Genomic DNA, 24,554 nt, shown 5'->3' with positions numbered 1-24,554 from the left:
CAGGAGTGTCCCTCATTGTGAGTGCCATAGGATCATTTATCTCCACCAGGAAATGGCTTTGACTTACCACCTTATTAACAAAGATGTCCAAAGATGTGCGGGTTAGGTGCATTGGCCATGCTAAGTTGCCCCTTAGTGTCCCAGGATATGTAGGTTAGATGGAATAACGGGGTAAGTATGTGGGTTATGGGGTTGGGGCCTAGGTGGGATTGTTGTCAGTGCAGACACGATGGGCCGAATGGCCTCCTTCTGCACTGTAGGGATTCTATGATTCTATTAACAAGATGGCACCTCTATCAATGCATGGCTTCCTCATTACGGCACTGAAATGTCAGCATAGATTATGTGCTGAACCCCATTGTGGGGCTTGAACCCCTGACTTTCCGAGGCAAGAACAAGAAAATAACCAACAAGATGATACAATGGCAGAATATCCTTCCCTGTTTTGGTTCTTTCTTCCTAATCTATGGCCGGGATTTTCTGGTCCCACCCATTGCAGGACTGGAAATCTCCGCCAAAGTCAACGGACCTTTGGCTGGCCTGTCGAATTTTCTGTCCCGCCAGCAACAATTCCCCCCCATTGTTGGGACCCGAAAATCCCAGCCTGTGTCCCCATCTCTTTGCTCTCCTTGTGCCATCGGTAATTCCTTGACTAAATTGATGGTCAGGTGTCTTGTATCTGTGATACTTGTTCAGCTAACCAACAGGGTTCCAATTATTAAATCATGCTCCGTTTTCCTGTCCTTGGGGAAAGCAGCTAACGTTCACTCATGAAACGGAGATCAGGATATGAGGTGCTACAAGCACAAACTGCCCTACTGTTTCATGGAATATTACATTGTAGCATCAGTGCATTGCCCACCACATCACCAGCAGTTCATATGAGCAGGCAGACCTTAGGCAGACATTGGCATGATCAGACTAGGAATCTGACACGAGGAATCTCCCCTCAGCCTCCTTTCTCAGGACCAGAGAGTTCTCCTGAGCAGTAGGCCTATATTAGTCAGTGAACATAATGTACACAATGCTACTATCCCCACCATCTGAATCTCAGGAGAAAACACAGTACGAAGTCTCACAACACCAGGTTAAAGTCCAACAGGTTTATTTGGTAAACCTGTTGGACTTTAACCTGGTGTTGTGAGACTTCTTACTGTGTTTACCCCAGTCCAACACCGGCATCTCCACATCATCTCAGGAGAAAATGCAGTGTCAGAATTATTCACTCAATGGATCTAGATGGATATCTGGTCATGATTGAGGTTGAGAACCATAGTGATTGATAAAAGTGGTAAAATATTCCATGGGGCATAATAGTTCCAGCAGGGTTGCGCCATGCTTTTGATTTGATTGATTTATTATTGTCACATGTATTACCATACAGTGAAAAGTATTGTTTCTTGCACGCTATACAGACAAAGCATACTGTTCATAGAGAAGAAAAGGAGAGAGTGCAGAATGTAGTGTTACAGTCATAGCTAGGATGTAGAGGAAGATCAACTTAATGAGAGGTAGGTCCATTCAAAAGTCTGATGGCAGCAGGGAAGAAGTTATTTTTGAGTTGGTTGGTACGTGACCTTTTGTATCTTTTTCCCCTACGGAAGAAACCAGAAGAGAGTATGTCAGGGGTGTGTGGGGTCCTTAATTATGCTGGCTGCTTTTCCAAGGCAGCGGGAAGTGTAGACGAAGTCAGTGGGTGGGAGGCTGGTTTGAGTGATGGACTGGGCATCATTCATGACCCTTGGTAGTTTCTTGCAGTCTTGGGCAGAGCAGGAGCCATGCCAAGCTGATACAACCAAAAAGAATGCTTTCTGTGGTGCATCTGTAAAAGTTGCATACATGCAAAATTTCCTTAATCTTCTGAGATAGTAGAGGTGTTAGTGACAAATAGAAGTAAAGTTGATATTCAGTAGGTATAGGATTTATTGTCAGATAATTTATTGCCAGATAACGATGGCACAGTGGTTAGCACAGTTGCCTCACAGCGCCAGGGACCTGCGTTCAATTCCGACCTTGGGTCACTGTCTATGTGAAGTTAGCATGTTCTCCCTGTGCCTGCGTGGCTTTCCTCTGGTTTCCTCCCACAGTCCAAAGATGTATGGGTAAGGTTGATTGGCCATGCTAAATTGTCCCTTAGGGAGATTAGCAGGGTAAAAACGTGGGGTTGCGGAGATAGGACCTGGGTGGGATTGTTGTCGGTGGCGGCTTGATGGGCCGAATGGCCTCTGTAGAGCCACTGTAGGAATTCTATGAATTACTATTGGGATAGAATCCATGTTAGAGCGGACAATGCATAGTATTTGGAAAGCAGACTGAATTACTTTACCTTGTTCTGGGATTTCTTACATACCTGTGCCATATATAAAGTAAGAAGTCTCACAACACCAGGTTAATGTCCAACAGGTTTATTTGGTAGCAAATACCATAAGCTTTCGGAGCAATGCTCCTTCGTCAGATGGCTCCATCTGACGAAGGAGCATTGCTCCGAAAGCTTATGGTATTTGCTACCAAATAAACCTGTTGGACTTTAACCTGGTGTTGTGAGACTTCTTACTGTGCTTACCCCAGTCCAACGCCGGCATCTCCACACCATATATAAAGAACAAGGGTTCTTTTTTCCCAATGCCTTAAGGAGCCCCTCCCAGTGGTCAGTGTTTTTGGCTTCAGATTTGGATCATTCAGCTGAAACATTCATTCCTGCTGCCAACTCTACCAGAAATAGTGGGTAATGTTTGACTAATTTCCACTAATAACCTGACTTTTTAACCTTGTCCTTTCCCATTTTTTGATCTTGAGAATGTTTTTGCGACTTTTAGAAGAGCTTTGATTTTATGAAGCGTGATGCTGACTAAATTTGCAGCATCAAAGCCACTTCACACTTTGGTACATCAATGGCCACAGTATACAAGAAGGGAATTTAAACTCCTGTACTGGGCTGAGCTGTACCAGCTCTATCCTCCCTGACGTCAGGGCAGACGGATAGATCCCAGTTCATGTAGCACATGCCATTACTCTAGGACATATCACCAGTGTCTTTCTACACGGTCTAACTTGTGTAATGTTAAATAACCTTTAAATATGCGCCGCACATTCCAGTGCGAATGTGCTACTCACAGCACATTAGTTATGACATTCTCGGCTGTGGCTAGTTTAAGTGAACCTACGCTGGTCTGTGGTTGAATTTCCAAGATTTCCAAGAGTAGATGGGGATAGAAGGATATGGATCCCGGGAAGGGTAGGGAGTTTTGCTTCAGACGTGCAGCATGGTCGGTGCAGGCTTGGAGGGCTGATGGGCCTGTTCCTGTGCTGCAACTTTCTTTTCTTTATCTGGCTGCACCTTCACCACCTGACGACCTGCAGTCATTACACTTCTCTAACTGACGAAGGAACAGTCTTATTTTGCTGTGTCCATAACTCATTACATTGCTCGGCAGAAAGGAAACATTAACGCACAAGGAGTTGTTCGCGACAACATGCGTCGTATAACAGTACAGCTGTTGCCCATAAAAGTTAAAAAGCAAATAAAATATTCTTCCTTTTGTTTATGTTTTCCCTACTTTTCCCACCACAAGACTCCCTCCTTCAGCCACAGAGATCGGATGAGCTGTGTCATAAACTTACCTCTTCCCCACCATAATGAAGATTCCATGCCGATCTTCAAGAGGTGGGCTGGACTATATCTGCTCAGCTTAATATCCCTCCCCTGCCCTGGTGAAGTGGTTGACCACTCTATTATAGAAGCAGTTTCAGGAGTATTAATAGAATGGGCCAATTTAGGGAAATCAAATTCATTGACCAAAGGGACAGACTCAAAAAATAAGAGCAAGAACAGACTATATGGCCCCTCGAGCCTGCTCTGCCATTCAAAATGAGCATAGCTGATCCTGAACTTCGTCTCCACTTTCTCACCTGCTCCCCTTTGATTCTCGAGAGACCAAAAATCTGTCTGCCTCAACCTTGGATGTATTCAACGATAGACCACCCACAACCTACTGGGGCAGAAACTTCCAAAGATAAACAACCCTTTGAGTGAATTAATTTGTCCGCATCTCTTTGCTAAGCGATCGGCTCTTTCTCCTGAAATTTCCGGTCTCGCTCGGGCGACATTATGGGTGACTCTCTGGGCGGGCGAGGTGGTAGAATTCTGGCCATAATGTCTAACATTAGCTATGATTCCACAATTGGGCAGCACTTGCTGAACAATCCCCAGTGTGCTCAGAATTACACGAACAGCCAATTTAAGATCAACAGTCGGGCGCACAACACAGCTCACTTACACTTGCTAGAAGCTACAAAATTCATAGGCCGTGTCCTGTCCCCTGCAGGCAAAAGGGATATGTCCAGGCATTGCACCTTTTGGAGATAAGCAAAAACATGGGGGAACAACAGTTGCCTGTTGCATTCTCCATGGCAATGCCTCAACCAACCAGAGTCTACTTGCCAAATCATCAGCATCCTTTCCTCATGCAGTATAAATTGTTGCTCCCTTTAAAATTTAGCATTCTTGTACCTGACCTGATGAGTGCAAGATGAAAAGCTTTGACTATCTGTCTCCTTTTCTCAGCAATACTCAGGTTCTGAACTACCAAGCGACTACTTGTGAAAAAACAGGTCGCAAAGTGTTTAAATGAATGTTATTATGCAGAATGTGACACTGAGCCACATAATAATAAGTCAGAGCAAATAAGTGAAGCCCCAGTTAAAGAGTTAGCTTTTAATGAGTGTATGAAAAGAGGAAAGAGAGGTAGAGAGGAGTAGGAAAGGAATTCCAGAGCTTTAGGACTTGGGAAGCTGAAACCTTTGGAACAATTAAAATCAGGGATGCTCAAGAGACCAAATTTAGAGGAGCAAAGATATCTCAGAGTGTTGTGGGCTGGAGACAATACTAGAGAAAGGGAAGGGTGAGGCCATGGAGGAATTTGTAAAGTTGAAACGCTGTTAACTAGGAATCAGTGTCGGTAAGCAAATAAGCAATGGCTGAATAAGGGGATTTTTCCGTCCGGTCCCACTGGCGGGATATTCCGGTCAAGCTGAAGACAACCTCTCCGCAGCAGTTTCCCCGGCAGCAATCCATACAAAACGCCACGGACCTCGGCGGGACAAGAAGGTCCTATCAGCGGCTGCAGGCGAGCTATTGGAAAATGTGCCGTCGTGGGAGGGTGGACATGGAAAATCCCACCCTTAACATGAGGAGAGACGTTTTGAATAACTTCACAGTTACAGAAGGGCGGCACAGTGGTTAACACTTCTGCCTCTCAGCGCCAGGGACCTAGGTTCAATTCTGGCTTCGGGTCACTGTCTGTGTGGAGTTTGAACAGTTCTCTCCGTGTCTGCATGGGTTTCCTCCGGGTGCTGCGGTTTCCTCCCACAGTCTAAAGATGTGCAGGTAAGCTGGATTGGTCGTGCTAAATTGACCCTAGTGTCAGGGGGATTAGCAGGGTAAATGTGTGGGGTTACGGGAATAGGGCCTGCGTGGGATTGTGGTTGGTACAGACTCAGTGGGCTGAATGGCCTCCTTCTGTACTGTAGGGATTCTATGTAGAATGTGAGAGACCTGCTGCAAGTGTGTGAGAATAGTCAAGTCAAGACATACAAAAGGCATGGGTGAAGGTTTCAGCAGCAGATGGGCTGAGACTGGGGCAGAGTTGGACAATGTTACAGAGGTGGTGGTGATGGCCTGGATATGCGTTCTGAAGCTCAGCTTGGTCAAAAATGATGCGAATGTTGCGAATAGTCTGGTTCAGCCTCAAACAGTTGGCAAAGGGATGGAACCAGTAACTCGGAAATGAGTTCTGTGGCAGCAATGAAAGACAATGGCGTTCGTCTTCCCAGTTTATTCTCATCCAGTACTGGCAGGCAGTCTGATACTTTAGCGATGGTGGAGGATTTAAGGGAGGCAATGGTGAGGTAGAGTTCAGGGTTATCAGCGTGCATATAGAGTCATTTACAGCATTGAAGGTGGCTGTTTAAGCCTTCACGCCCACGGTACCTCCTGCTGGAGCAGCCCGATCAGTCGCACTCACCCGCTTGGTCCCTATGTGAAAAACTGACACTGATTTTCAGATTAAAGTTGTTATGACGCCAGCTGAGGGCAATGCCTGACAACTCGGATCCCAGACTTTGATAGATCATAACTTTTAATTTTTTAATTAAATGTGGAGGACAGTTATTGAACAGATTCACAGGAGTCTGCAGATGAACTTCTAACAAAAGAATAAAACATTTATTGAACAAGAAAAATGAACCAAATTAGACGATACAAAAATGTTGAATAGATTTCAATCCAGATGCCCATAGGTTAGGCGGATTAGCTACAGTAAATGTGTGGGATTACAGGGATAGGGTGGAGGAAGAAGGACTGGGTAAGATACTCTGTCAGAGAGTCGATACAGACTCGATGGATTGAATAGCCCTCTTCTGCACTGCAGGGAGTCTATGAATGATCCTTCACTGCTGACTTCAATACCCAAACCATTCTCTGGTCATTATTGCATTGCCCTTTGTGGAAGCTTGCTGTGTACAGACTGGCTGCTGCATTTCCTACAATATAATATTCCCTCTTGTACAAAAGAATTGGTGCAAAAGTGATGCCCTGAAGTCATAAAGAAAGCTATACAAGTCCACGCTCTTCTCATTCTTGGGATAGAATCACTCTAAATATGATTAGTAAGGTTAAGGTATTGTCCAGGAAGATCAAAGGGGCAGTCAGGTCACAAATCGTAGGGGTCTATTTTGTATATCCTAATAACACTTCTCTCTGTGCACAGGCATCATCTCATAATTGTTCAACAGCAGGTTCCAGGCCTGAGAAGTAGCGATAGGGTTTGCTGATCAATACTACACCAGTTAGGTTCCCCACTTGTTTTACAAAGTTCATCTTTGCATATATTCATTAAAAAGCAAGCCTTGTGGATAATTTTTGTCTGCTTGTTGGCTGCAATGGTCATGTACTACATCGATCCCACTGAATACCCAAAAAATTCAGGAATTCGCTTCCTTAAAATCTATAAGTGGAAAAGAATCATAGAATCCCTACATTGCAGAAGGAGGCCATTCGGCCCACTATGCCTGCACTGTCAACAATTCCACACAAGCCCTATCCCTATAACACCACATATTTACCCTGCTAATCCCCCTGACACTAAGGGGCAATTTAGCATGGCCAATCCACTTAACCCCCACATCTTTGGATTGCGAGAGGAAACTGGAGCACCCGGAGGAAACCCACACAGACACGGGGAGAACATGCAAACTCCACACAGATAGTGATCCGAGGCCGGAATAGGACCCGGGTCCCTGGCGCTGTGAGGCAGCAGTGCTAACCATTGTGCCACCGTGCCACCCTTAAAGGGTTGAACAATTCAAAAATTGCCAATAAATCTGTGACAGAACCCACCCCCCAATGCCTGCCCACCCACCACCACCACCCTGCCAGATTGGAAGTTTCTGGGTAACATTGCTAATACATGGCTAACGCTAACTATGGTTTCTGCTTTCTATAGGTTGTGTCGTTTTGTGATGTGGATCAAAGTAAGATAACAAAGGGCTTCTACACTTATCAAGAGTCAAAGGTTGGAATCTCTCTCTTCACATTCTATTTATTACTCTCCAGAGTTTGACCCTAACGACTGTGCAATAGCACAGACGCCGTTCCCATATCCCTAAGACTGTAAAATCCCTAATGCCAGTTTGGGAAAGGCTGGAGGGGGTGGAGTAAGCAATTAAAATCTGCATGCAGCTTTTCATCTCTTCCTCAACATTGCTGATACACATGACACATTGTTATTTTATCCATTTGTGGACATGGGCATTGCTGGCTGACCAGCATTTATTGCCCATCCCTAGTTGCCCTTGGAGGGCAGTTGAGAGTCAACCACATTGCTGTGGCTCCGGAGTCACATGTAGACCAGATTGGGTAAGAACGGCAGATTTCCTTCCCTAAAGGGCATTAGTGAATCAGATGTGTTTTTCCGACAATTGACAATGGTTTCATGGTCATCAGTAGATTCTTAATTCCAGATTTTTTAAATTGAATTCAAATTCCACCATCTGCCATGGCGGGATTCGAACCCAAGTCCCCAGAACATTAGCTGAGTTTCTGGATGAATAGTCTAGCGATAATACCACTAGGCCATCGCCTCCCCTAATATACATATAAAGAAGCATTATAAAGCAACACATTGTTTACTGGAAGTACCATAATATGTATGACTTTGTCCTCTAATCGACAGCAAATTATTTTCCAATGGGGCTGTGGTTGTGATTTCACAAGGACCTGTGGCCATCGTCTGAATCACTTTTGGAACTGGATTAAGATATTGGGATACTCCTGAAATGGATAAATCTGGAATTTCCATTTTTTTAAATGTTAGTTTTAACCTAATTTTGTTTGAAATGCACACAGACATTCTCCCGGTGTCTGCCTGGGTTTCCTCCAGGTGCTCCGGTTTCCTCCCACAGTTCAAGCTTTTTCCCAGGGTAAAAGAGTCAATTACTCGGGGGCATAGGTTTAAGGTGCGAGGGGCAAGGTTTAAAGGAGATGTACGAGGCAGATTTTTTACACAGAGAGTAGTGGATGCCTGGAACTCGTTGCCAGGGGAGGTAGTGTAAGCGGATACGGTAGTGACTTTTAAGGGGCATCTTGACAAGTACATGAATAGGATGGGAATAGAGGGATATGGTCCCCGGAAGGGTAGGAGGTTTTAGTTAAGTCGGGCAGCATGTTTGGTGCAGGCTTGGAGGGCCGAAGGGCCTGTTCCTGTGCTGTAATTTTCTTTGTTCTTTGTTCCAAAGATGTGCGGGTTAGGTGGATTGGCCATGCTAAATTGCCCCTGGTGTCAGGGGGATTAGCAGGGTAAACATGTGGGATTATGGGAATAGAACCTGGGTGGGATTGTGGTCGGTGCAGACACGATGGGCCGAATGGTCTGCACTGTAGGGATTCTATGATCATGTATGCACCTAAAACTGAGTGGCTTGCTAAGCCATTTCAGAGAGTAGTTAAGAGTCAACCACATTGGTATGGGACTAGGGTCACTAGTAGGCCAGAGCAGGTAAAGACAGCAGATTTCCTCCCTTGAAGGACATTAGTGAACCAGATGGGTTTTGTAACAGTCCAGTATGTCATGGTCATTATTAATGAGACTGTTATTTCATTCCAGATTTATTAATTGAATTTAAATATCTGCTGTGGTGGGATTTGAATTCGTGTCTCCAGAGCACTAGCCTGGGCCTCTGGATTACTTGTCCGGTAACATTATCAGTGCTTTCCCTCACGTTTTCAGCACTATTTATTCTGAACCACTCAGTTATATTAAGGCTTTGTAATTAATATTGCAGTGCCGTCTTTTACGATTATGCAAGTACAGCTGAGTACAGGGTAACTGGATAGGGAGGATCTTGTAATAGATGCTTCACTTAGTACTCAGTCAAGAGGGGTTATAAAAACAATAAAGATTAATGATAAACAAATAATGATGTATTTGACACTTCACTAAGCTGACAGTTCTTAGCATGAATTGCTCAGAATTACTGGCTCCCATAAGTTTAACCCTTAGAGTACATGAATTCCCATACGACTCAGGATTTATTTACAAGTTTAACGCCAGTGCAATGGGGGCTTTGGGTTCACATCAATGCTTCGTTTTAGCCTGAGTAGTCACCACAAGACTCCCTCCAGGGAGTCTCACTTAACCTCACTCCAATCTCCTTGACTCTAGATTTAAACTGTATTCGGCCTGGTGGCACAGTGGTTAGCACTGCTGCCTCATTGTGCCAGGGACCTGGGTTCCATTGTGGCTTCGAGTTACTGTCTGTGTAGAGTTTGCAGGTTCTCCCCATGTCCACGTGGGTTTCCTTTCGCACTCCAAAGATGTGCGTGGTTAGGTGGATTGGTCATGCTAAATTGCCTCATAGTGCCAGGGGGACTGGCTGTGTAAATATTTGAGGTTACAGCGATAGGGCCTGGGTGGGATTGTTGTCGGTGCAGGCTCAATGGGTCAAATGGCCCCGTTCTGAACTGTATCGGTTCTATGATTCTATGATAACTGCAATGTCACAGACAAGTATGAAGTCTCACAACACCAGGTTAAAGTCCAACAGGTTTATTTGGTAGCAAATACCATAAGCTTTCGGAACACTGCTCCTTCGTCAGATGGAGTGGAAATGTGCTCTCAAACAGTGCACAAACTGGCCTAAACCGGGATGTTGGATTTATGTCACATTATCAGTAACCCCCACAGCTTTCCCCCTGGTCTTGCAGAATCTCACTAGCTGTTCTGTCTGGAGACAATACACATCTCTTTAACCTGTGTTGAATGCTCCCTCCACCCACATTGTCTGTACCTTTAAGACCTGGCTGGCTGTAGAGATTCGCATTCTAATTAGTATTCTGTAACTTGATTTCTGTGTCTGTGCACTGTTTGAGAGCACATTTCCACTCCATCTGACGAAGGAGCAGTGCTCCGAAAGCTTATGGCATTTGCTACCAAATAAACCTGTTGGACTTTAACCTGGTGTTGTGAGACTTCTTACTGTGTTTACCCCAGTCCAACGCCGGCATCTCCACATCATGACTACCATCGACACCGCAAACCGCCGGCTCCAAGTGGAGAGGATCTCCAAGAAGATCGCGCATATCGACACAGACATCAAGTTTCTACAAACATGCAAGAAAGCAGACAAGATACCGAAAGGACTACAGATCACGAACCCACTCAGGTCAACCTTTAACACAGACTACGCTGAGAGACTTTGCCGTCGCACCTCTCTCACCCTCCTCAAACACCTCATACACCAACTCTACAGCAAACGCCGCAGCCTGGAAACCAAGATCGAATCCATATTCTCAACTTGCGCTCAGGACGCAGACCAGCTGCGAAACTCTGCCAAGCAGACGAGACAAAGGAACTACACCATCTACATGCACACCAAGAACAGGAAACTTGAGAAACTCGGCATCACCACCAGCAGCAACCAAGCCTCCCCCGGTACCACAGTAGAAAACAGTACCACTGCAAAGAAAGTCCACTGTCAACTTATCGGACTACACACTTCAGCCAGATGAAATCGAAGTTCTCAGCCGAGGGCTCAACTTTTGCCCCACTACCAAAATAGACCCCATCAGTCTCGCAGCGGACACAGAGGAATCCATCAGGCGAATGAGGCTGCGGGAGTTCTTCCACAAACCCCAAGAGGCCAACAGCGAACACAATGAGCCAGCTAATGAACCGGAACAGCAGACAGAAAGATCCGCAGTGCAACCTTAGAGGAAAAAGTCGAATTGGACTCCTCCGGATGACCGCTGCCCTCGACTTGACATGTATGCCCAAGCCATCAGGAGGTGCGTCAACACCAAATTCATCAGCCGCACTCACAAGACAGCACCGAACATCACCCAAGCACAACGCAACGCCATCCACGCTCTCAAGACCAACCGCAACATTGTCATCAAACCAGCAGACAAAGGAGGGGCCATCGTCATACTGAACAGAACGGATTACTGCAAAGAAGCGTACCGACAACTGAACAACGAGGAACACTACAGACAGTTGCCCACAGATCCGACCAAAGAACACACCCGTCAACTCAACACTCTGATCAAAACCTTTGATCCGGACCTTCAAAACACCCTCCGTGCTCTCATCCCACGTACTCCACGTGTTGGAGATCTCTACTGCCTCCCAAAAATACACAAGGCAAACACACCCGGCCGTCCCATCGTTTCAGGAAATGGAACCCTGTGCGAGAACCTCTCCGGCTATGTCGAGGGCATCTTGAAACCCATTGTACAAAGAACCCCCAGCTTTTGTCGCGACACTACGGACTTCCTACAGAAACTCAACACACATGGAGCAGTTGAACCAGGAGCACTCCTCGTCACAATGGATGTCTCGGCACTCTACACCAGCATCCCCCACGATGATGGCATTACTGCAATGGCCTCAGTACTCAATGCCATCAACTGCCAGTTTCCAGATGCAATTTTACAACTCATCTGCTTCATCCTGGACCACAATATCTTCACCTTCAACAACCAGTTCTTCATCCAGACACACGGAACAGCCATGGGGACAAAATTCGCACTTCAATATGCCAACATCTTCATGCACAGGTTCGAACAAGACTTCTTCACCGCACAGGACCTTCAACCGATGCTATACACTAGATACATCGATAACATTTTCTTCCTTTGGAGTCATGGTGAGCAATCACTGAAACAACTATATGATGACATCAACAAGTTCCAGCCCACCATCAGACTCACCATGGACTACTCTCCAGAATCGGTTGCATTCTTGGACACACGCATCTCCATTAAGGATGGTCACCTCAGCATCTCACTGTACCGCAAGCCCACGGATAACCTCATGATGCTCCACTTCTCCAGCTTCCACCCTAAACACGTAAAAGAAGCCATCCCCTACGGACAAGCCCTCCGAATATACAGGATCTGCTCGGATGAGGAGGATCGCAACAGACACCTCCAGACACTGAAAGATGCCCTCATAAGAACATGATATGGCGCTCGACTCATCGATCAACAGTTCCGACGCGCCACAGCGAAAAACCGCACCGACCTCCTCAGAAGACAAACACGCGACACGGTGGACAGAGTACCCTTCGTCGTCCAGTACTTCCCCAGAGCGGAGAAGCTACGGCATCTCCTCTGAAGCCTTCAACATATCATTGATGAAGACGAACATCTCGCCAAGGCCATCCCCACACCCCCACTTCTTGCCTTCAAACAACCATGCAACCTCAAACAGACCATTGTCCGCAGCAAACTACCCAGCCTTCAGGAGAACAGTGACCACGACACCACACAACCCTGCCACAGCAACCTCTGCAAGACGTGCCGGATCATCGACACGGATGCCATCATCTCACGTGAGAACACCATCTACCAGGTACACGGTACATACTCTTGCAACTCGGCCAACGTTGTCTACCTGATACGCTGCAGGAAAGGATGTCCCGAGGCATGGTACATTGGGGAAACCATGCAGACGCTACGACAACGGATGAATGAACACCGCTCGACAATCACCAGGCAAGACTGTTCTCTTCCTGTGGCGGAGCACTTCAGCAGTCACGGGCATTCAGCCTTGGATCTTCAGGTAAGCGTTCTCCAAGGCGGCCTTCACGACACACGACAGCGCAGAGTCGCTGAGCAGAAACTGATAGCCAAGTTCCGCACACATGAGGACGGCCTAAACCGGGATGTTGGATTTATGTCACATTATCAGTAACCCCCACAGCTTTCCCCCTGGTCTTGCAGAATCTCACTAGCTGTTCTGTCTGGAGACAATACACATCTCTTTAACCTGTGTTGAATGCTCCCTCCACCCACATTGTCTGTACCTTTAAGACCTGGCTGGCTGTAGAGATTTGCATTCTAATTAGTATTCTGTAACTTGATTTCTGTGTCTGTGCACTGTTTGAGAGCACATTTCCACTCCATCTGACGAAGGAGCAGTGCTCCGAAAGCCTATGGTATTTGCTACCAAATAAACCTGTTGGACTTTAACCTGGTGTTGTGAGACTTCTTACTGTGCTTACCCCAGTCCAATGCCGGCATTCCACATCATGACAGACAAGTATCCCAGCCCTACAGTTACAGCCTAAATGTTTGCCTACATGTTTCACACCTGTACCTCGAGAGTTGTTAGTGAAAGACCAGGTCAAAATTCCTGCCTCAACTGACATTCCGGGATGACTGAGTTTCCCTGGGTCACAAGCAGGCCACCTGAGAAAATAATTCCTAATGACAGAATCCTCCTTGTAAAGGAAGTGTCTGAAAGGGACAACACTAGTACCTGGCACAAACTTGCCGAATCGCCTTGTGCAACGTTTGTATTTGTATTACATTACAATGATCATTGACTTTATCTGCAGGCAACATATTGGAATGATTCAATTCATCCTCTTGTTTGGGCCAATGGTTTCGATATGCCCTTTATTCTGTATTGTCACATCTTATTCATTCAGAATGCATCTTCACATCACTGAGTTTTCAGTGTAAATACATTTTATGCCTTTTTTAAAAATGAAGTATTGCACCATCATGAGGTAACCCACCTGGTGTTCCACATGTAAAATGAGTTTATTTTATAGAATCCTTATAGAGCAGAAGGAGGCCATTCTGCCCATCGAGCCTGCACCGACAACAATTCCACCCAGGCCCTGAAACCTGCAACTCCCGTATTTACCCTACTTCTCCCCCTGACACTAAGGGGCAATTTAGCATGGTCAACTCACCTAACCCGCACATCTTTGGACTGTGGGAGGAAACCGGAGCACCCGGAGGAAACCCACGCAGACACGAGGAGAACGTGCAAACTCCACACAGACAGTGACCCGAGCCGGGAATCAAACCCGGGTCCCTGGTGCTGTGAGGCAGCAGTGCTAACCACTGTGCCACCTCAAGAGTTTGTCACTGATAGGTTTAAAGCTCCTGATGAAAGGGATAGAACATTCTACTGAATGTTATAATAACAGGTTGCTATTTGGAGGCAGAAAAACTGTCTGCATCCTCTGAAAAGCTGCACTCTTGATGTATTATCATTTCTCAAGGCATTTTATACAAGAAAAATTGATGACTTTTTGTGTAATGAATGCTTCATTAGCTGAACATGACAGGTTCGTCAGCAGCTGAACATGAGCATGGATCTCATTGCATGCTGACAATTACTCTTGTTTCTTCTAGGAAAAGCCAAAGCCAACAATTCCCATTTACCACTTTACAGAAGCGAAACCCCCTTTCATCATCTGTGTGAAATTGGTGAGTGATAGCCACTTGTTTTCACTGTTAGAAAATGCACAATGGGCAGCCATAAAATCAACTGTACCAAAAGATGAGTAAAATCCAAGATGGCGGCAGTACAGCTGTCTGTCTTTGATTTCTCATAATTGAGTTCAAATTCAGTGTCAACTGAGAGGATGAACCTTCTTTTGGCTCTAAGTGTTGTGGGAACTTTCAACTGGGGTCACATTGGGTGCAAAACATTAGCACTGAATCGAAAGCCTGATTCAGCCAGTCCCTTCATTGGCTGTGGAAGAGCATCTACATAAAACATAGAATCTCTACAGTGCAGAAGGAGGCCATTCGGCCCCTCAAACCAGCACCAACAACAATCCCACCCAGGCCCTATCCCTGCAACCCCATGTATTTACCCTGCTAATCCCCCTGACACTCAGGGGCAATCAACCTAACCGGCACAATGGTGACACAGCAGTTAGCACTGCTGCCTCACAGCGCCAGGGACCTGGGTTCAATTCCCGGCTTGGGTCACTTTTTGTGCAGAGTTTGCACGTTCTCTCCGTGTCTGCACAGGTTTCCTCCGGGTGCTCCGGTTTCCTCCCACAGTCTGAAAGATGCTGGTTAAGTGCATTGGAACAGGTGCTGGAGTCTGGCGACTAGGGGGTTTTCACAGTAAATTCATTGCAGTGTTAACGTAAACCCATTTGTGACACTAATAAGTAAGCTTAATGTTAAAAAATCTTTGGATTATGGAAGGAAACCGGAGCGCCCGGAGGAAATCCTCGCAAATCCATGCAAACTCCACACAGTCACCCAAGGCCGGAATTGAACCAGGGGCTCTGGCGCTGTGAGGCAGCGGTGCTAACCACTGTGCCACCGTGCCGCCCAAATCTAGTCCCATCTAGTCCCAGCATGCATCTTCCTGGGTGATATTCAGTACTTGATGTTTGGAGATGGAACACGCTTGCAAATTTGTATCTCTGCTTCCTGCCACACACCATACCAGTGGGACATCTTCAATAAGCACAGCTAACATGGAAAACAGCACAGAAGTCAATGTTGTAATCATTAACTGGCTCGATTCTCTCCCACTGTTGCCAAAGAAGCAGCTTGATCTTGACATATAATTATTGCAAAGTGTAGTGTGAAAATAGGATGACATCTTTGAATAAAGTAAATACTATCAGTGAGTATAAAGGATGAAATGAAGTTTTAAGAAGTGGCCGATAAAAATACATTAATTCCAATTATCGAATCTTGGGACTTTGGCAGGTTTCCCCTCTTACTGACACCCAAGTGCCTCCTTCAAACCCAGAAGTGAGCACCTTGGAGCCAAGTTGTGTCCCCCTACTCTAAAAATCACACTTTCTTCCATCCCCCACCCACTCCCAATCCAGCCAGACTCGGGGGGGTCCTTTACTGTTAGGATCGTATGTGGAAAAGATGTCAGCTTGACTATAACACTGCAGGGTATCTGCCATCTGCACGCGAGGAGCCTGAACCTTCAGGCCCAGAGAGGAGTAAAGGTTTTGCCTGCCAGAGGGGAATTTAAGAACGAATAGATTACCAACTTTGTATAGAGCTTAAAAACTCCAGTTTCACCCCCTGTGCCATTGTCCCCCTCTCTTCAATTTAAGAGAGAATTGTGATGGAAAGTTTTTTTGTTGAGAACTCATGCTGACATGGGAATGTAGCTGAAATTTAATTTGTATTTTAACTCACCTTTAGCTAGAGTCTGCATGGGGTAAATGTGAAGCTAAATTCCAGAGCCATAGCCTTTGAAACTATTGAAACCATTTAACCTCACATTAGCAACCTATTTTAGTTTTAGTCTTCAGTGTGTTAAAATCGATGTATTTTTAAATTTAACTCCCAGCTATTCTCTGCTTCCAAATCGAGCCCTGAAAGGTGCCATGCTGCTTTTCTCACCCTGTTTCAGAAGGGAAGTGTTAGAAATTTTAACACTTGTGCCAATGAGGAGGTAAAATAAAAATCTCCCGAATGTAGAACTTCCTCAAGTATTGGACAGGATTTTCCGCGGAACTTGCCGAGTGTTATGTTGGCAGCGGCCCGGCATTGGCCGACAGCGGGATCTTCTGATCCCACCGTTGTCAACGGGGTTTCCCATTGAATGACGTCTTTGAGTAAAATAAATATTATCAGTGAATATAATTCCGCGGCAGCCGTGCGCCCTCAGCCGAACTGGAAGATCCCACCGGCACAATACGGCTGAACAATTCCAGCCATTGTGTTCAGTATCCTGTTAAGCAAGAGTTTTTTTGCTAAAAATGTGAACCTGTCTATTTAAAAAGAGAGATGGGAGGTGATATTTGAAATCAGTGCACAGCTGGCAGATACAAAGGTAAATTTCCAACATAGCTTCTCCAGTTTCCAACAGAGCACTCATTGACAATATGTATATATTAAAAAAATTAATGGGAACTTTGCAAATATAGTGTAACTACTCTAGTCTCTGTTCTTGCTTTCATGCCAATTGCTTCTCCGACACATTGACAAAATGAGCGGCGCGGTGGCACAGTGGTTAGCACTGCTGCCTCACAGTGCCAGGGACCCGGGTTCAATTCCCGGCTTGGGTCACTGTCTCTGTGGAGTTTGCACGTTCTCCCTGTTTCAGCATGAGTTTCCTCCGGGTGCTCCAGTTTCCTCCCACAGTCCAAAGACGTGCTGGTTAGGTGCATTGGCCATGCTAAAATTGACCCTTACTGTCCCGGGATGCAGAGGTTAGAGGGATTGGTGGGGTAAATATGTGGGGTTAGGGGAATGGGGACTGGGTGGGATTGTTTTCGGTGCAGACTCGATGGGCCATATGGCCTTGTTCTGCACTGTAGAGATTCTATGATTCTGTGAAAATGGTTCAAGTGCCACACCAGGAGAGAGGCATTCACCTTGCCCGAAAGTTTACAAAGCTGTAGCATCACTTACGCGAAAACAGAGCTTCAGAGGTGGCGAGTATGAATGTACCAGAGGGCCACAGCATGTACCTAAAACCCACCACAACGGGTCCCTGGGGCATGCAGAATCTCTGCACAGAACTCACTCACCACACTATAGTTCATACTCAGCAGTATTTTCTTTACATTGCCGGAAATGTAAAAATGATAGTGCATTGTAAACAAGAAAAATTGTGAAAAAAAGGACACACAATAAATTAAAATGAGTTTGGAAACCAGCTAAATGCAGAGGTTATGTTTAAATCAATTTGTATGAACATACGAAATAGGAGCAGAAATAGGCCATTCAGCCCCTCAAGCCTGCTCCACCGTTCAGTAAAATCATGGCTGATCTGTTTGTGTGGAGTTCCACATTCCCATCTACCCCTGCTAACCTTTGGATTCCCTTGCCCAACAAGAATCTTATCTACCTCCACCTTAACCATATTCAGTGACCCCGCCTCCACCACCTTCTGAGGCAGAGTTCCAAAGTCGCACAACCCTCTTGAGAGAAAGAAAAACCTTCTCTCCATCTCTGTCCGCTAAGGGCAATGCTAATTTTAAAACAAAGATCAATCCAATGACCTCCCTGAGACTTCTGTTGGCCAATGTGGTGAGAGTGAAGGGCATTTTTGTCTAAAATAAAGGGTTTGGTACATCGGGCAATGAGAGAAATCACAACATCAAGTTGCACAGCTCATGTTGTAAGACCATGAGATATAGGAGCAGAATTCGGCCCATCGAGTCTGCTCCGCCATCCAATCATGGCTGTTGAGTTTCTCAACCCCATTCTCCCACCTTTTCCCCATAATCTTTGATCTCCTTACCAATCAAGAACCTATCTATCTCTGTCTTAAATATACTCAATGACCTGGCCTCCACAGCCTTCTGTGGCAATGAATTCCACAGAATCACCACTCTCTGGCTGAAGAAATTCCTCCTCATCTCGGTTCTGAATGGTTGTCCCTTTATTGTGAAGCTGTGCTCTTGGACCCTCGTCTCGCCTACTAATGGAAACATCTTCCCCACGTCCACTCTATCCAGGCCATGACAAGAGGGGCGGGATTTTCCAGCCGTGCTCGCCCCAAAACCGGAAAATCCTGCCCAAGGTCAACAGCCGTTCCCCCCACCCCCACCCCTACCCCTGCTACGATTCCCCTGGCGGGTGGGACAGGAAAATTCCCCCCAAAATGCCATTGCAATCTTTTGGAAATCAGTCAAGGGAGAGGCAATGGACTAGTGATATTATCGTTAGATTGGTAATCCAGAAACGCACCTCATGTTCTGGGGACCCGGATTCGAATCCTGCCTCGGCAGATGGTGGAATTTGAATTCAATTTTTAAAAATTGGAATTAAGAATCTACTGATGACCACGAAACCATTGTCGATTGTTGGAAAAACCCATCTGGTTCACCAATGTCCCTTCAGGGAAGGAAATCTGCCGTCCTTACCTGTTTTTTTTTTACATGTGACTCCAGACCCATAGCAATGTGTTTGACTCTCAACTGCCCTCTGAAATGCCCTAGCAAGCCGCTCAGTTCAAGGGCAACTAGGGTTGGGCAGTAAGTGCAGCGACACCCATGTCCCATGAATGAATAAAAAGCCGTGTCCTGTTGCTCTTGTTTCAGGTACAATGGGCATTGTTCAGTAGGTGCCCACCAGGAATTTGCATTGCAATAAATTCAAACCATTTGTTGGCGCTTGCCATGTTGCAGCTGCAGTAGATTTAGTGCCACTTTGATTGTTCCTTCAGCTCAGCCCTCTACAGGTGGTGGAGGCTTGCTCCACACAAACCCGCTGTCTGACTGCGCTTCCTCCTCTCCTGTATCTTGATTTTATTTAAACTAGAGAACAGACTCAATTGTTCAGCTGTTTTGTTTGATTTTAAAAGAATCGGTCTTTTTTTATTAAATGGTCGTTTGACAGACCTTTTTTATTTGGGAAAGGACATTGTGACAATAACATCCTGTGTAAGTGATAGGTTTTGATCCAAGTTATGTTCTATTAAATTAGAATGGCCAAGCAATCCTAAACAAGGGTTACCAAACACTCTCTTTCATAAAAGCGAACCTGCTTTAAGTTCCGCAGTGACCCATAATAACTGTGCTTAAAATCATTGCGGGTGAAAAGGATCTACCCCTCCTTCTTCCACACATACACATGTTCACTTAACGTCTATTACCTGGGAAAATAGGTCCACCTTTGATTTATTATTATTTGTGCTTTACCTCCAAGCATATTTCTTTCCCTGGTTAATGTTTTTCCAGGTTTTCTTACTTGATTTATGAGGGTAGAAAATGATCAGCATCAGACAATGAACTGTATCAGTATTCAATGCTGGCCGATGTACAGACCATTATCAAGACTATCAGTTCTTTCATGAGGGAATTTTCCCAGATAGAATCATAGATATAGAGTCATAGAATCCCCACAGTACATTTGGCACATCGAGCCTGCACCAACAACAATCCCACCCATGCCCGACCCCCATAACCCCACATGTTTACGCTGCTAGTCCCCCTGACATTAAGGGGCAATTTAGCACGGCCAATCCACCTAACCCGCACATCTTTGGACAATGGGAGAAAACCAGAGCACCCGGAGGAAACCCACGCAGACACGGGGAGAACGTGCAGACTCCACACAGGCAGTTACTCAAGGCCGGAATTGAACCTAGGCCCTTGGTGCTGTGAGGCAGCAGTGCCACCTTGCCGCGCCGATCTTCACTGTAGACTGTAACAACAAATGTTTCCTGATGGAATAAGGTTCAACATTGTCCAGAAATCTGCCATTCACTCATTTCTTTATCAAAGTAAAGTGCAACCTGTTTCACCACTTCCCACACAAATGTGCAGATTGGAAGACAGTGATTGCGTCTGCGGTGAAGATGGATTTTACTAGTTTAGGATTAGCAAGATGGAACTTGACCTGACAAAGAACCACAAGTGGTTTTGAGTGCTTAATAGTTTTGCAGCTCATTAACATATTGCTACAGAGACACCATGAGACCTGACAAAGTAGCTGACCTGCTTTATCTCCCAGTCTAGCAACATTTATTTTATTCATTTGTGGGTCATGGGTGTCGCTGGCTGGCCAGCCTTTATTGCCCATCCCTAGTTGCCCTTGGCGGTCAGTTGAGAGTCAGCTGCATTGCTGTGGCTCTGGAGTCACATGTAGGCCAGACCAGGTAGGGGCGGCAGATTTCCTTCCCTAAAGGACATTAGTGAACCAGATGGGTCTTTCCGACAATTGACAATGGTTGATTTTAAAATTGATTTTAAAATTCTCATTCTTGTGTTCAAATCCCTCCATGACCTCAAGCCTCCCTAATCCCTGTAACGCTGCCCCTACAAACCCCCTGGAATTTCCGTGTTCCTCCAACTTTGGCCTTTTGCTCACTCCCAATTTTCATTGTTCTGCTTTCCGGTGGAAATGACTAGAGTCCAACTTTGAACTTCCCTCTGAAAGCGCTCTGCCTCTCTAAGCCCCTCACTCCCCTTTAAGTCACTCCTTAAAATCTACATCCTTGACCAATCTTTTGGCCATCAACCCTAATCATCCAACCTGGTATCAAATTCTGTCCAATACTACTCCTGTGAAGCATTTTGGGCCATTCTTATTGTGTTAAACAATGAACATTGGTGTTGTAATAGAGGGAAAATGTAAGTCTTAGTATAATAAGACTAATATGTATGCTGACCCTTATATCACCAAAACAGCTCGCAGTGCATTTATATACTGGCTTCTTTGCTATGGTGGGATACCGGAACAATTTCCCTTTGCGTGAGAAGGCCAAGAGGAGATTTAATATAGCCATTTAAAAATGTTGAAGAGTGAAGATGGAAAGACTATTTCCTACTGTGGGGGAGTCACTGTTACGGGACCATTAGTCTACAATTGTCACTAGGGTAACGAGGAGTAAAGTTAGGAGTAATTGCCACACGGAGAGCTGCCAGAGTGCACAGTGCTTTGTCACAAGGAATAATAGAGGCACAGATCAGTACATCCTTTAAGGGCAGAGTAGTTAAACATTAAGCAGAAGCTGTGGCATCGTGGTATTGTCACTGAACTAATAACCCAGAGGCCCAGGGAAATGCTCTGGGGACCTGGCTTCGAACCTTACCACAGCAGATGGTGAAATTTGAATTCAGTATAAATCTGGAATTAAAAGTCTAAAGGTGACCATGAAACTATTGTCGTAAAAACCCATCTGGCTTGCTAATGTCCTTTAGGAAGGAAATCTGCCATTCTTACCTGGTCTGGCCTACATGTGACTCCAGACCCACAGCTATGTGGTTGACTCTGAAATGGCCTAGTAAGCAACTCGGAGCAATTAGGGATAGGCAACAAATGCTGGGCCGAACCAGTGATGCCCACATCCCATGAAAGAATAAAAACGTTATGCACATTTATAAGCTGTACATTATTGTGTGTTCAACCTTAATTTAAATGGAGTTTCTTTCCAAAGTTAGCACTGCATGTGGAGCAGTTGTTGGATTGTGGAATGATATTTTTTAGCTCCTGGTGAAATCGACTCAAGGTGTTCGACTGAGTTAAAGATCCTACAAAGTGTTTTGTTTTTATACACAAAAGCCAGAGGAGAAAGGGTTATTGTGAACAGAGTGTGCAGAGCAGATCACCTCAGGTTCACGAATTCTATGGATCTGAAAGGGAGGTGGTTAATAGTTTAATAGAGTATTGCATTTTCCCAATCATCGGTTTGCATCATGGAACATAGATGGGATATCTTTTTTATTCTGAGCATTGCTCAGTTTATCATCTCTGCATCCAGATTTCATGCTGTAATGACCGATGGAGAGGATTGTTCCCATTGGTGAAAGGGTCGAGGACCAAAGGACACCAGGTTGAATGGCAGAAGAACCAATGGCAACGTGAGGAGGAACTTTTTTTTAACGTAGCGAGTGGTTAGGATCTGAAATGCACTGTCTTAGGATATGGTGAGGCTTTCCAGAGAGAATTGGATATGCACCCGATCCCACCATTGTCAACGAGGTTTCCCATTGAAACACATCTTTGAGTAAAAGAAATACTATCAGTGAATATAAGTCCACGGCAGCCGTGCGTCCTCGGCTGAACTGGAAGATCCCACCGGCACGATAGAGAAAGGGAGGGGGAGAGGGACTAGCTGAGTTGCTCTTGTAAAGAGCCAGCATGAATGCAATGGAAGGAATGGCCTCATTTTGTGCTGTAAAGATCCGATCATTCTTTATAAGCAGTCAATAAATTCCTGGATACATTATAAGGAGCAACATACTTGAGATGTGTTGGGGCTGGAACACACTGTGGGTCAGATGAGAGCCATAACACAGCAAAGGTTGAATAGTTTATGAATGTTATTCAGCTTTGGGTTCAGATCAGAGCCTTCAGCTCATTCTCAAGTATTTAGTCTATTATAAAATGTGTTTCTAACGAGCTGTCTGGCCAGTTCTACTGCTGTCCTTTAAAGCACTAAGTATCTGTGCTGATCATATTTCTGCACCAAATGAATGTGGCCTCAAGATCTGTGGTCTCGATTTAATGGTTTATGCTTCCCACAAGCAACCGCTATAAGTTTTATTTTGACACATCAAGGCAACCGACCAGATGCCGCAATGCAGGCCAAACAGTGTCAAGAAGACACAGCAACAAACGCTTCCTCCACAGTCATCCTGGAGCTGTTACTGTGAATTGACTTAACAACTAACCCAACGCCAATTTTCACCCTGGCCTCAACTCTTTGAGCTCTCACATCTACCTATAACTGCAAAGCATTCAGTGCCATATCACCTAACCTCACAATAGTCACATTTCACAGCTAGAATCATGCATGGATCTTCTTTAAGCTGCTGATAAATAGGATGCACAAATGAACTAAAATTGAAGAGAATTAATGGAGTAGGGAACATAGTAAAGTTTACATATTATTATTGTCACAAGTAGGCTTACATTAACACTGCAATGAAGTTACTGTGAAAATCCCCTAGTTACCACAATCGGCGCCTGTTCATGTACACTGAGGGAGAATTTAGCATGGCCAATGCACCCTAACCAGCACGTCTTTTGGACAGCGGGAGGAAACCGGAGCACCTGGAGGAAACAGACACAGGGAGAACGTGCAGACTCCGCACAGACAGTGAACCAAGCCGGGAATCGGACCTGGGTTCCTGGCGCTGTGGGGCAGCAATGCTAACCACAGTGCCACCCTTAATTTGGATTGGCATTTTAATGATGCCTCACAGATTACCATTGATGGTATTAGTGCAGGAATATTTAACACATTTGTATAATTTTGTCCACTGTTCTAATAGAAATATTAATCCAAAGAACATGCAAAGTGTTCTTTTATTAACATTGCAAACAGTAATCTTTAAATCCTGATCTTTTTCTCAAGTAACAGTGATGCCAGTTTTTTTATCAAGTGTAGGTCAAGGTCTTTATTTTTGTTGTTGTGTTCCCCGAACGTCACGCTGCTAAAGAACCACGGGACAAACAATGTGCTCACAGAATTGTGGCACATTCAATAGAAGGAGTGCAGTTACAAGTCTGCCTCCCAGAGTAACCTCCCTTGCGGTTGAGGTTGCCAGTTCAGCAGAGTGTGCATCCCAGCTCTTTGTGCCCCCTCTCCACAGTCCGTCTTTAACACAGTGTGAATAATTCTGCCGCGTTTTTCAATTATCCCCTGTTGTGAAGTCGAATTATTGAAAACTACAGGAAGTGAATTCTTCCATTTAATTAAATTTGGCAAAATAACCCCATTGTCTTCTGTGCAAACCTGCGTTCTCAGCCATTGTTGTCGGTGGGTGAAAGCATTAACCCTGCCGTGACTTTTCCCAAAACTCTG

At 45.3% G+C, this 24,554-nt stretch overlaps 1 protein-coding gene across 4 annotated transcripts in view; it reads left to right on the top strand.

Annotated features, from left to right (window-relative positions):
* Positions 1-24,554, top strand: part of qtgal (queuosine-tRNA galactosyltransferase) — a 315,686-nt gene that overhangs the window by 276,065 nt on the left and 15,067 nt on the right. For 3 of the 4 annotated variants that reach the window (XM_078225424.1, XM_078225425.1, XM_078225427.1), the window contains 2 exons: positions 7,503-7,571; positions 14,708-14,782. The exons of the other annotated variant lie outside the window; for it this stretch is intronic. In XM_078225424.1, coding sequence (XP_078081550.1) covers positions 7,503-7,571; positions 14,708-14,782 — 144 coding nt within the window. The remainder of the gene's footprint in view (positions 1-7,502; positions 7,572-14,707; positions 14,783-24,554) is intronic. 4 annotated transcript variants of the gene reach the window in all.

The sequence above is a fragment of the Mustelus asterias genome, chromosome 12 (assembly GCF_964213995.1).
Source record: "Mustelus asterias chromosome 12, sMusAst1.hap1.1, whole genome shotgun sequence".
Lineage (NCBI taxonomy): Eukaryota > Metazoa > Chordata > Chondrichthyes > Carcharhiniformes > Triakidae > Mustelus > Mustelus asterias.
Note: the sequence above shows the minus strand (reverse complement) of the source record. Positions and strands in the feature narration are given on the sequence as shown.